At 39.6% G+C, this 12,216-nt stretch overlaps 2 protein-coding genes across 2 annotated transcripts; both read right to left on the reverse strand.

The window, feature by feature from the left end:
• Positions 1 to 697: 697 nt before the first annotated feature.
• LOC131330701 (uncharacterized) lies at positions 698 to 4,636 on the reverse strand. Its single transcript, XM_058364377.1, has 2 exons — positions 4,210 to 4,636; positions 698 to 1,180 (listed from the first exon to the last, which is right to left on the reverse strand). The coding sequence occupies exons 1-2, from the start codon at positions 4,531 to 4,533 to the stop codon at positions 1,007 to 1,009; spliced, it is 498 nt and encodes a 165-aa protein (XP_058220360.1). The 5' UTR covers positions 4,534 to 4,636; the 3' UTR covers positions 698 to 1,006.
• Positions 4,637 to 8,972: 4,336 nt separating this feature from the next.
• Positions 8,973 to 11,890, reverse strand: LOC131330690 (septum-promoting GTP-binding protein 1-like). The gene is made up of 7 exons (XM_058364365.1): positions 11,584 to 11,890; positions 11,288 to 11,438; positions 11,074 to 11,194; positions 10,649 to 10,745; positions 10,531 to 10,570; positions 10,266 to 10,349; positions 8,973 to 9,350 (listed from the first exon to the last, which is right to left on the reverse strand). Exons 1-7 carry the CDS (start codon positions 11,724 to 11,726, stop codon positions 9,186 to 9,188), a joined length of 801 nt encoding a protein of 266 aa, XP_058220348.1. The 5' UTR covers positions 11,727 to 11,890; the 3' UTR covers positions 8,973 to 9,185.
• Between the last annotated feature and the right edge of the window lie 326 nt (positions 11,891 to 12,216).

The raw sequence follows: 12,216 nt of genomic DNA on the forward strand, positions 1-12,216 counted from the left end.
AAGGAGCTCGTGTTTCTCGCGACATTCAATCAAGTTGGATGAATAATTTGCTTGCTGTTGATGTCTCACAATATAACAAAATGCAGGTTCAGCGATACACCAATGTTATTTGTAGTTTTCTAAAATCGCGAGCTACATGTGTTGGACGCCCGATATTTGCTTAAGACAATTGTTTGAAATGTACTATACATAAGGCTTCCATTTTATAAACGCAATTTTTGTTGTGTAGTTTTGCAAATTAGGAGTAGTATTCAAAACTTACTACCTCTACAATCTAGCCCTGTCTCGGTGTCTGTGGATTAGAATTAGCCGAATCCTATCTATTATGACAAGTACGAAGTAGAGAATAAACTAACTAACAAGCAATCAAAATAAGGACATAAAAACTTACATGATTCCGGTCAAGCTAAGCTTTCGTATACTCCTCATACGAAGAGTGAGAGAGAATTCTCTATGAACGATGAGCGATTATGCTACTAACCAAAAGGAGAAAGACATTATGCTTCTAAAGTTGCAATATAAAAATATCAGGATACTCATATTCAAGCTCGCACGAACATGATCTGACATACAAAAACGCAAACAGATAAATTTTTGAGCTTACTAAAATGATTATTGAAGCCATATCTGTCCACAAATGCTTGTCAACTTCATTAGGTCAAGATAAACCAGCATTTTACGAAGTTTTTTGGTCTGATTTAACAGTGGGAAAAATCAACGTCACTCATAAGCAACAAAAACAAGTACAAGCAGTATCTCAGCAAACAGAAAAAATCAAATCAAAAGCCTCTGAAGAAAAGAGAAAGAAAAACAAAATCCTATCCCGGGTTTTTTTTTTTTTTTAACGAACAATAACATCCCATTAATATCAAATAAGTTAGTACATCATGCCTGTCCATACATACATGCCCATACTAACAACCCCACACAACAAACAGCACAACACATCCCGATAAAACAAAAAAACAAAGACCCAACTTAACCAAACAAACAAGGCTAAAAGATCTCAAACCCTTTTCTTCTTAGTCAATCCTGGTCTTCCAGCTGCAGTGGTCTTGCCAGGGTATGGTAGAAGGCCGCGCAAAATGGCTAAAACCGCAAAACCCAGGAAAGGGTAGTGCATCATCAACAGCTTATCTGATGCCCTCTGGGACCCCAACATTTCTGATAATATAGCAACCTGAAATTCACAGAAAAGTTAAAATGAGAACTTTCCAACAAGTTACAAGTATGATTTAATTGCAAAGAGTGCACCTAAAGAAGAGTACTATAAGACACCAACAAGAAAACTGAGTGAATTACTCGTGTTTCTTTTCCGAATTTCACTTCACCCTCTGTCTATCCTCTCTATGCAAACTCATTTGCCTCATAATGAGAACAGAATTTGAGGATCATCCACTACCTCCAGTAGAATGGCACATGCCAGTAGTGCATCCATTGGCCTAAATTTTAGCACATCAACAAACTCATTTTACAGTAGACACAGCCAATGCTCAGTGCACTTAGTTTTGCCGTCATACTTTCAATTTAGCCCTTTAAGCCCTCAAACTGGACTAAACAAATCAATCATCTATGCATGCCAACTTGTTAAACAGAAATGAGAAACTCTAAATGAGAAGTAAGAAAATCTAACTCTACGACACTATTTGTAATCACGCAAGAGGCTTTCAGCCGATGTTGAACGAAGGATATGAAATCATTTGACTGAAATGAATTACTCTAATTCGAGCAGCTGTCTCTTTTTGTTTATTACATCCTTTTTCTTTTTGGCGCAGTAAAAATTACTAATTAATTTTTACAAATGAAATTACTATAAAGTAATCTCCACCTGATACTGCTATTGGCCTCATCCCTCCATGGCTTCATCGAATCATCTCTGTAATTCAGACTATCTTTTGCTTAGCATCCCCAAAAACTAGTCCCAATAAGCACATGAGTAACTGGTATAATTTCTTCCATATTTATTACGCAATTAGGCTGCATTGAGCTAAAGAGTTATCTACCTTATCTCTCTCTCTCTCTCTACCTTATCTCCAGAGCAAAACCAAAGCCCGATCTTTTTGGCCCGGGCGGAGGGGGGCCGCCGCCCCCTTCTTTCCCCTCCTCCCCCTCCCGGCTCCCACCCCCCCCCTCCCCATTTCCCTCCTCTCCCTCTCCTCCCCCCCCCCCCCCCCTCCTCTCCGTTTTCCTGTTTGGACCCTCTCCGTTTTGGGTCTGCCTTGTGTTGTGCTCCGGCAGATGAGTCTCCGGCTGGCGGCCTGTGTGCTCATTTTGTTCCAGCTCCTCCTTGGTTCCCTGATCTGGTTGCTGTGGCCGGCGGGTTGCAGGTTTTGCGGGCGGTGGTTGTGGGTCGATAATAAGGTGTTATGGGGTTTGGGGGTTTTTTTCTTTTCTGTTCTTCCGGAGTATCCGATTCTTCTCCGACTGGTTTCCCCAGTTCGGTTGTGTTCCAGTTCGAGTTTTCCCCGGATCTGGAGGGTAGAGGAGGTGGGTGAATAACATCGCCGGGGTTCGGTCTCCTCGAAGCACTGTCGGTATGAGGCTTTCTCAGATTCGCCGGTGTGCGGCGGTGAAATAAGTTCGTGGTGTGTTCAGCTTCAGCGACTCGATCCGACAGAGGAGCGTGCAGATCTTCAGGCGCCATGGGTGAATCAACTGTTGGTTCGCTCCGACAGGAGAGCTGTTTTTCTCTTTTGTTGTTTCTTAGTTGTTGTTGCTTTTTCAGATTTCAGTTGTGCTTTGTTTTCTGCAGGTTTGAGCTGGGGGTCCGTTAGGATTCTCTACTACCTGGACCTAGATTGGTTCCTCATCTAGACGTTTTGTCGGTCCTGCTTGCAGGGATGCCTGTGTCGAAGTCTTGGTAGTTTTGGTTCTTTCCTGTACCTTTTGATAAAATCTGTATTGCCTTTGGGCTCTGAAATAAAATTGACAGTTTCAAAAAAAAAAAAAAAAAGCTAAAGAGTTTGAAAACTTAAATACAGAAACATGTGGAATGGGACCTGTCTATCTACCTATAGTTGTTCGATCAGGATGAAACTTGAAATGTAGAATCTACCAAAATGCTCCTTTGAGCTCCTGAATTTTACCCAAGCTGTTAGACATTTCATGACAAAAGCCCAATTAATACCTCCACAGTCCACATTCTGAATCATGTAAAAGAACTTCATTTCCCACCTTTTTGAGTACTTGCACCACCCACACTCCCTCACATTGGACATTTGGCCCTTGTAGCCAAAGAGGCATTTTTGTTAACTATTCTAGGCTATGAAGCACGGGTACTTCTCAAACCCCGCCATACTCATACCTGTTAAAAATAATGTCTTGTTGTAATTTTGTATTTTGGGCCAAAATGTAATATTTAGTTTTTGGGGCATAAAATGTAAGTACGTAATTGGGCCATGTTTAAGTTGTTTGTAGTTGGGTTAATATGTGAATTGTGTAGAACCAAGTAAGGTCCAAATTTGTATCTCTATATAAAGCATGTAAAGACTTTTCTAGAACCAAGCGGAACGAAAAAAATCAGAGAGCTTCCCCTGATCCCCCTATTTTCCAGTTTGTGCGTGTTTCACCCGAAACCCATCTCGGCATTCAACTGCTTGCTTTAGCTGCTAATTTCTCCTCTAATCAACAAAGGTTCACGGCTAATCTCAGCCAACAATACCCATGACATACTGAAGCCTGATTCTGCCTCGAACTGCCACCTTGATACATACTGAAACTGGTGTGATCGGTAAATTGTACTCAAGCCACGTAACAATCTCAGTGTACTTTTAGTTTGAGTTCTTTACTTGAATGTTTTTAGAGCGCTTCGTGTGTTTATTGGTTTGGTCGATTGGTCGATTTCTCAACACCATTATCTCCCTTGATTACTAAAATGTCAACCAAAACATAGTACTACCTCCGTTTCGAAATGTTTGTCCAATCCACAAAACGTGGACTTGAAAATAATTCCATTTTTTCAAGAAAATTTCAAAAAAAAATTAATACTTTGTTTATTTATAAAAAAAATTGAATTTTTTCTCGGTATTAGTATTTTTAAGTTCTTGTTTTCTGGACCAAATATTTTGGTCCTTTCGGAGGATCGGAGCGGTGGTACAACAAACAAAAGACTTTCCCCCACCTCCCCATACACCGAAACACAGCAGCACAAAACAAATTCAAGAAAGAAAAGAAAAGAAAAGGAAAGAGGATATAAATAGAAAAAAGTACCATGGAAGTGAGAGTGGAGACGCCATAGACCAAACAGGTGGTGCGGAACCAAGACCTGCCCCCCAAAATGGCGTAGAGATTGAGGAGGGAGAGGGGCCACGCGAAGAGGAGCTCGAGCCAGACCAGACCCACGAAGAAATTGGGTTTCTCCACCATCAAGTAATCGCCGAATTCGCGCGAGTACCGGGTGGTGAGATCGACGATAACTTTTGGGTACAGGTGGGCCGGAAGGCAAGCCTGTGAGTCGATGAGCGGAGCGCAGATTGCGATGATTGTGAAGAAGAAGAAGAGTAGGGCGTCTATCAGTTTAACGAAAACACCCATTTTTTGTGTTTTGAGGGAAGGACGATGCGCGCTGTCTGTCCGACCGAGTGTTCACTGTGTGTATGGGATTTGCGTTTCACTGTTTTGTGAGACCTGAAACTTTGTGAGTTTGTTTGGATGGTGAAAATATACTTCGTCCGTCTCTTTTCGAGAGTTCCGTATTTTATTTTGTATTGTCTCTTAATAATTATCTATTTTGTAAAGTTAATGGATAAAAATTAGTATATTTTTTATTTTATCATTAAAAGTAAATTTTATTTTAAAAAATTAGTGAGTAAAAATATAATAATAATTTTTTCATAGAAAGTAAAGAGAGAAAGTGAAGATAAAAGTTGATGTAAAAGGTGTAATAATGATATCTTCTCAATAAGTTAGAATTACGAAGCAGGACACTTAAAAATGAACAAAATGAGTAATACAAAAAGAATAGTCATTTGTTACAAAATTTCACTTTTTGGTGAGATTCGATGACAAAAGAAAATGACCAATAAATAATTTGTTTTCATTGTTCTTTTTATTTCTCGTCAAAATATTCGATCTAAATAAGGAATTTCACAAAAACCATAACCTTTTTCTGTTTTTCTCATGAAACTCATCAAAGGGGTTGTTGAGAAAGCGAGTGTTTGAGAGAGAGAGAGAGAGATTAAAAAAAAAAAGGGCGCTGCTATTCGCAGCCCTCTATTTACTCCCATAACCCGTTAAAAATTTTCAATTATACTCGACAGTTAGTTACCGAAATTGAGATATATTTTCAGCGTCCAATTACCGAAATATAATATTTTTTTCAACAGATATTTACCGAAAATGCATGTTCGGCAGTTGTTTACCGAAAGTTGAATATATTTTCGACATGTAGTTACCGAAATATAATATTGTTTTCAACAGTAATTTACCGAAATGTTATTTATGATTTTCAACAATCATTTACCGAAATTTAGTGGGCTACGGGAGTAAATAGAGGACTGCGAATAGCGGCGCCCAAAAAAAAATAGGGGGTTGTGACTTGTGAATGTGCAGATAGTGAAAATTTGAAGGATGGCCCATCAATATTTTGAAATAACACTTGGGACCCAATTTGAGCATGATATTGGGAGTGGCTGTAGTGTAGTAGCCACATTATACCGTATAGTTGTTACCAAAATTCTTGTTTTCTTTCCAATCGATGGAGAATCGACGGGAAATCGTATCATAAGCTTGTTGGAAGATATGGAGCAAACAATAGCGCGGCTGACTCAATACATTTTATAATTTGTAAAAAGTGTAGAATAATGAATAAAAGGCGGAAATGAGAAAATTTCATGTAAGAGAGAGAGAGAGAGAGAGTTAATGGGAGATTTCGTTTTATTTTAGGCAACTACATTCTTATTGTATATAGTAGCAATGTAGCATAGATAGATAGATTCTTTGGGTGATACCGCAATAAAATAATTTCTTGTGAATTTTGTAGTCTCGGCTTAACCGGACTGGGGAGGGAATTACCTCTATATTTGTAATAAACTCCATTATGTAAGGTATGTGTCAATGGGCTATTGTTTAAATCTTCTCCATTTTGTAAAAAAAAAAAAGAAAAAGAAAAGAAAGAAGGTATTATTATGACTTCTTTACATATATGCATTTTTAGGCACATTAATCAGTCAGCAATCAGTCCGACTATAACTATTTTATAAATGTTTTACGAGATGGAAGCGATTCGATATACAAAAAATTAGTGATGCTGAAAAAGGTATAAGCAGTACCATTAATTAGAGAAAATCAAGGAAATTAGTGAATCCAACCTCTACCTCTATGCGCATGTCGTGTCCAAAACCGTACCAGAGTTTCAGTAACATTTAGGTAGTGTAGACTGTAGATTGAAATCCTTTATGAACTCGGTTGGCTTTGAAGCAAGGCTATGAATCTAGTAGGTATTGTCTAAATTTAGTATCCTATATTTTTAATTCGTTTCGGTTCAAATACCGGTCGATACCAATAAATACCGGATGGCATCGGACTACTTTTAAATTTATTTTTCCTTCCAAGTACCGGACAATACCGGTTGGTATCAGGCAAATACCAAATTATTTTTTATTTTTCTTTTTAATAAATGTGTATATTGGACTATAAATTCTTTTATGTGAGAAAATAACACTAATAGCGATAAATCCTAAACGGTGCCCGATATATCACTGGTACAGATACATACCATACCAGTAGAAAAATCGGTACTCTAGCTGGTACGGTATTAAGAACCTTGCTTTGAAGTTCCTCCTATGAGGTTATGTGTACGCATCTAAGCTTTACTTCGTCTGCTTAACGCTTTGAATGGAACCCATTAAATCCTGGCCCTTTTCAATTCAAGTTCTTCTCCTAATCCTGGCCCTTTCATTAAATTGAAACACGGAAATGCGGATAAAGTTTGCTCAATAATTGTCCAAGATTTTTCACCATTAGGACTTTTTGCAATGCTGGCACTTCAACACCATATTTGAAGTCTTTTCTAGTCATCGACATTAGTGGCACTAGAAAGTCTAAATTGAAGTGTTGAATTTTGGGCTTGAATTTCTAATTTCTGTTGTCGATGACCAATCAAAATGCCCATCTAGCGTGCCGTATAGGGTCGGGCTTAAATGGGAAACGACAAATAGGTTGATTTGGAGGATCCCGTGAGAGACTCTGGCTTGGAATTTGTATGTGAGCCGATAACGTTTGAAACTAAACCCTTCTCAAATGATTTCCTATGAAGAATACATAGCACTTTTGAGTAAAAAGGACGACAAGAAAATCAGCTGCAAATCCTCAGCAGAGTCGCCAATCGTAGTGTGGCGATTCGCTCGGTGATGTACTGTTCTCCTTTTTTGAAGGAAATTGATATTTGGCTCCTAAGTAAAATGGCACCAACTAGAATTCACATTGCACCATATCTTCAGGAGTCCTAACAACTTCTATCTCAAAAGACAAATTCTGGTCTTCGAAATCAACCATAGACACTTGGATATGAATTGCTTCTGGCTTCTGAGTATTTTAGCATTTGTGAAATTGATGCATGGTTTTAATAAGTTTACAGTTATGAAATCCATGCATCATTGGAATTTGCAGTTCTTGTTTTCAAATTTCCTTGTCTTCTTGACTATCCTTTCCACTGTGACAAAGAGTGGGGACAGATAAATATCTCAAAAGCTTTCTCCACAAATCATGCAACATTTTTGGAAAGGAGCTCGCATTTCTCGTGACATTCAATCGAGTTGGATATGAATAATTGGATTGTGTTAAGGAAATAGAATCTCACATTGCTTGGGAGTGGAATGAGTGATCACTTAATATCTGGGACCTCTCCACTCATTGCCAATTGGTTTTGAGATGGATATAAAGTTTCCACATGGTATCAAAGCGGGGTCCGTTCCACCCTACATTTTAAAAATTAAAAATCCACACCCCACGATAACAGACCAGCAAAAAGACTGCACGATGATAGGACCCAGAAGTGGCCACACGTGACAGACCTCAAATGCGGTTGCACATGAGGGGGATGTTAAGGAAATAGAATCCCACATTGCTTGGGAGTGGAATGGATGATCACTTAATAACATCTGGGACCTCTCCACTCATTGCCAATTGGTTTTGAGTTTATATCCACAGGTTGCTGTTGATGTAATTTCTAGTTTTCTAAAATCGTGAGCTTACATGTATTGGACGCCGGATATTTGCTTAAGACGATTGTTTGAAATGTTCCTATGCGTAAAGCTTCCATTTTATAAACGAAATTTTTGTTGTATAGTTTTGCAAATCAGCATTCCAAACTTTAATACCTATAAAATCTAGCCTTGTCTCGGTGTCCGTGGATTAGAATTAGATGAATCCTATCTATTATGACAAGTACAAAGTAAAGAACAAACAAAAACGACAAGCAATCAAAATAAGGACACAAAAGTTTAAGTGGTTCCGATCAAGCTAAGCTTTTCGTATACTCCACGGACGAAGAGTGAGAGAATTCACTATGAACGATGACTGATTACAAAGAGCCCGTCCAGACAGAAATTTACAGCGAGCTATCCGCACACAAAACTTGACGTCCTGTCCGGACTCGGGTGAATCCCCATCCGGACGGAATTTACGAACAATTCTACTCTGCCATTTTATTACCTCGAGCACCAGAGGCGGCTCTACATTCACTATTCCATGGTCACATGAACACCCAAACAATTTTTTTTTGCTTAGAATATATGTAAAAATTATGGGCTAATCTCTCTTTGAACACCCAACTCAAATATCAATGAATACCTAATTCTAATAAATAATCATAGTCTTGAACACCCAACCCAAAAATAATTGAACACCCAACTCAAGCAATTGATTGTATCCGTTCACAATCCGTTGGTTTTCTCCTCCCGTTCACAATCCGTTGTAAAAGTTTATGATTGTATCCGTTCTTTTTTCTTCCTTTGTTTCTATCAAACCCCTTCTACACAAATTGAATTGATCAGATTTATTCTTAAATGAAGATACATTCCTCTTATTCTTTACATATCAAATGAAACAACTCGAATTTTCACTGGGAGCAGCAGACAATTCTGGCAAATCCAGTGACCGGTTGGCTTTGATCTCTTTTTTCCTTATCTAGCAATTTCTACTAACTCAGTCAGAAATATTGACAAGGTGTGATTCCAAAGCGAAATCTAGAAATCGATGATGGGTTCTCCGATTGTCAGGTTTCGCTCCAGAGTCCAAGGCAGGTTGAAGAGCTTTGCCGTGATGAACTTGAAGATCTTGTTCACGTTTATGTTGTACGTCGCGCTTGAAAAGAAAAGGGGTGCATTCAGGGCCCTTGCATATGCTCTTGCCTGTTGAAATCAGGATGCCGAAAAATGTTATATGACCTTTCGCTTGTACGTTCGTTATGGATCATAGAGGCTGATGATACTATTCACCTAGCGACTTGCCTCGTTCATATCGGGTACCTTTTAGTTCTTTTGTAGACTTGTGACACAAACTATATATGGTAGTGTCTGGAAAACTCGTTCCAATTTACCATTTGCATTATTCTTCCCCTTAAAACAACTGCAGCGATCGTGACCCGTGACAGGGGACTTAGACTCATAGTCCACGTCGAATTGAACGACATATATCTGGTGTTTCTCAGTATTTGTTCATTCATTTTTTTTTTTTTTTTGCTTTCTTCTGCACTTCTACCTCCTAGCTTCTCAACGAATTGGCAACACTAGATGCTGTGCTAATGAGCACTTGTTCATGGGAAATGAGACCCCCAGTTTACCATTTATCATCTATTTTTACCTTCGTATGAATGGAATTGCTAACTCTGTGTGTGTGTGAGAGAGAGAGAGAGAGAGGAAGAGAGAGATGCAGCTAATGCTTTCTTCGAAGTTGATGTTTGGTGCTAACCACTCAATCATTATGCTACAATAATTCTGCGTAAGGGTCAAGGATGCTTTCTATTTTTTCCTGAATAGTTGACTTATATGTCTCGAGTCCTTTTCAATCCTTTCCACGTTTGATACTGAAAGACTAAATCAAGTTTCATGAGGCTTTCCCTAACTTAACGACAACTTCCTATCATTTGGTGATACTAATAAAAATATACTTAAAACTGAAAAAAAAGCTTTAAAAAGGTACGAAATCAAGAAGCAGTTAAATGTACTCAAAACTGGGTTATTTAGAAGATACCCAAACACAACCGCAGTCTTTCTGGAAAAGCTAGTATTAGACAATGTCGCTGATACAGATGCGAAGTTTGTTACCTGACTTGCGATGGTCCATTGCAAATCCATTGGCAGTCGGACGAAATCGTCGAACTTGGTCCCTACCAGTACCGGAATCGCATTCTACAACAATCAAGCACTTATTTTCATCAGAACAAGCCACGTACGAATACGACCTAACACTACGTTTGGATCGTGGTTTTGTCGTGGGAAAATAAACTAGAACAGGAATGTAAACTCACAAACACGTAACCGTATCTCACGGAAGGACCCGAAAATTTGAGAGAGTGAATTATGTAGGTACCTGATTCCACTTCCTTGCTTGTTGATACCACCTGATTACGCTGCATCCACAGAATTTCGAAGTTCATGAGGACACTTGATCAAATGTAGCACTTAAACCATCCATAGAAGAAGCTTACCTATTTAAAGTGCATCTACTGGTCAGATCAAACATGATTAATATGGCTACTGAGTCTTTACAAGCAATTGGAATGTGATCCTGAGAAGTTTCACCTCCTACACCATCAAAATTGTGAAATAATCAGTTCTGCATGCAGTGCATCGTAATTACGAACCCAGAGAGGTTGGTCAAGTCGGAGCACAATAGCAGGTAAAGGGCTTACTCCCCAAACTTGCAGGTTCGACTCTCACTACAAGTAAAAACTCTTGGGCCACGAGAGATTTGTCGGGTGGGCCACGAGAGATTTGTTGGGTCGTTAATTTCTAAGCTGCCGGACTAGTCGATATGCACGTAAACTGGCCCGACCCGACCCAATTAGGTAGGTACTTGTGCTCATACTCTAATGCATATAGACACTGAAATCATATGATCTGTGATTGATACCTCCAACCTCCCAGATACTATAAGCAATCCTCGCCCCTCTGACGCTTAGTGTCTTGTCCATCTGGTGCAGCCCTGCCATCTGAATTCCTCCCTGCTCTTTTTCTCTCCCCACGTACTTTTTCTGCAATGAATAATGACAAACAAAATGTGAGTTTGAGCAACTCTCCCCTGTTCGGTTGCCCGGAAAACAGAGGAAAATGTATCCTTCACCAACCAGAAAGCTTGTTTTCCCGATTTGACAATCACCCAACAGGCTGATCTTCAGAGCAACCAAGTCCGAAGGGTCGTTGCCGCGGTCGAAACCCCTCTCTACGTCCCCCACCGGAGACGGAGATGACATCCCGTTGCACGACAGCTGTCGGTACCTGTTGTCAGTAGAAACGCTAAAGTTACCCATTACTCTAACAGCTCAAAATGCTGGACGAATAGATCATCAATAACTCAACAAGGTATGAGAGTCGGGACCTGTGGAGTCGCCACAGGCTCCACAGGTCCGTGACAAAATATTACCGGGTGGATTTGCCCGCGGCGAAGGTGATGATTCTGTTCCAGAGTGAGCGGAGGCGGCGGCGGAGGATCGAGAATCGCCAGAGGAACCGCCGGCGGCCGACGCTCAGACGGAACATTTTTCGGGAGAGCTTCCTAGCAGTCATGCGAGGGAATGTGGGAATTTGCCTCAAAAAGGGCAGAGCGTGGCCATGAAAACGGAAGGCAGGCCTCTTTCTGCTCTCGTTGTGTCTTTGTGGATGTTTGGGTATTTTTAGAACCTTGGTGTGTATGTCTCTCCTTGTTTACATGGATCAGTTTGACGCGTTTTTTGGTGCTGATCAGTCTGTCGATATATAAATGTCAAAATTGCCGGCTCTTTTGGTTTCACGTACCTTTCGGTTGATGGCTGTTCAGAGCATTTACATGTGTCACTTGGAAAATCTTCTCTCTCTCTCTCTCAAACTTGTTAAATTATACAATAGTTTAGTAGTACCGCCACGTAATATTTCGAATTATTTTATAATAAAAATTATAATTATAAAATGGTTTAAAATATCACGTGACGTTACTCTCGGACTGTTGAATAACACCCCCACAAACTTAACGAGAAAGAAGTCATTTAGTTAGACGTGGTAAACCCTGAGCATCGTCACT

Source organism: Rhododendron vialii, chromosome 6a, assembly GCF_030253575.1.
Source record: "Rhododendron vialii isolate Sample 1 chromosome 6a, ASM3025357v1".
Classification (NCBI taxonomy): domain Eukaryota; kingdom Viridiplantae; phylum Streptophyta; class Magnoliopsida; order Ericales; family Ericaceae; genus Rhododendron; species Rhododendron vialii.

Coding starts and splice junctions, on each gene's coding strand:
- LOC131330701 (XM_058364377.1), bottom strand. CDS start 4,533: ATGGGTGTTTTCGTTAAACTGATAGACGCCCTACTCTTCTTCTTCTTC. Junction 1,181..4,209: donor TCTCCACTCTCACTTCCATG/GTACTTTTTTCT, acceptor TGTGAATTTCAG/GTTGCTATATTATCAGAAAT.
- LOC131330690 (XM_058364365.1), bottom strand. CDS start 11,726: ATGACTGCTAGGAAGCTCTCCCGAAAAATGTTCCGTCTGAGCGTCGGC. Junction 10,746..11,073: donor TAGTATCTGGGAGGTTGGAG/GTATCAATCACA, acceptor TTGATGGTGTAG/GAGGTGAAACTTCTCAGGAT. Junction 9,351..10,265: donor AATGGACCATCGCAAGTCAG/GTAACAAACTTC, acceptor TGATTTCAACAG/GCAAGAGCATATGCAAGGGC.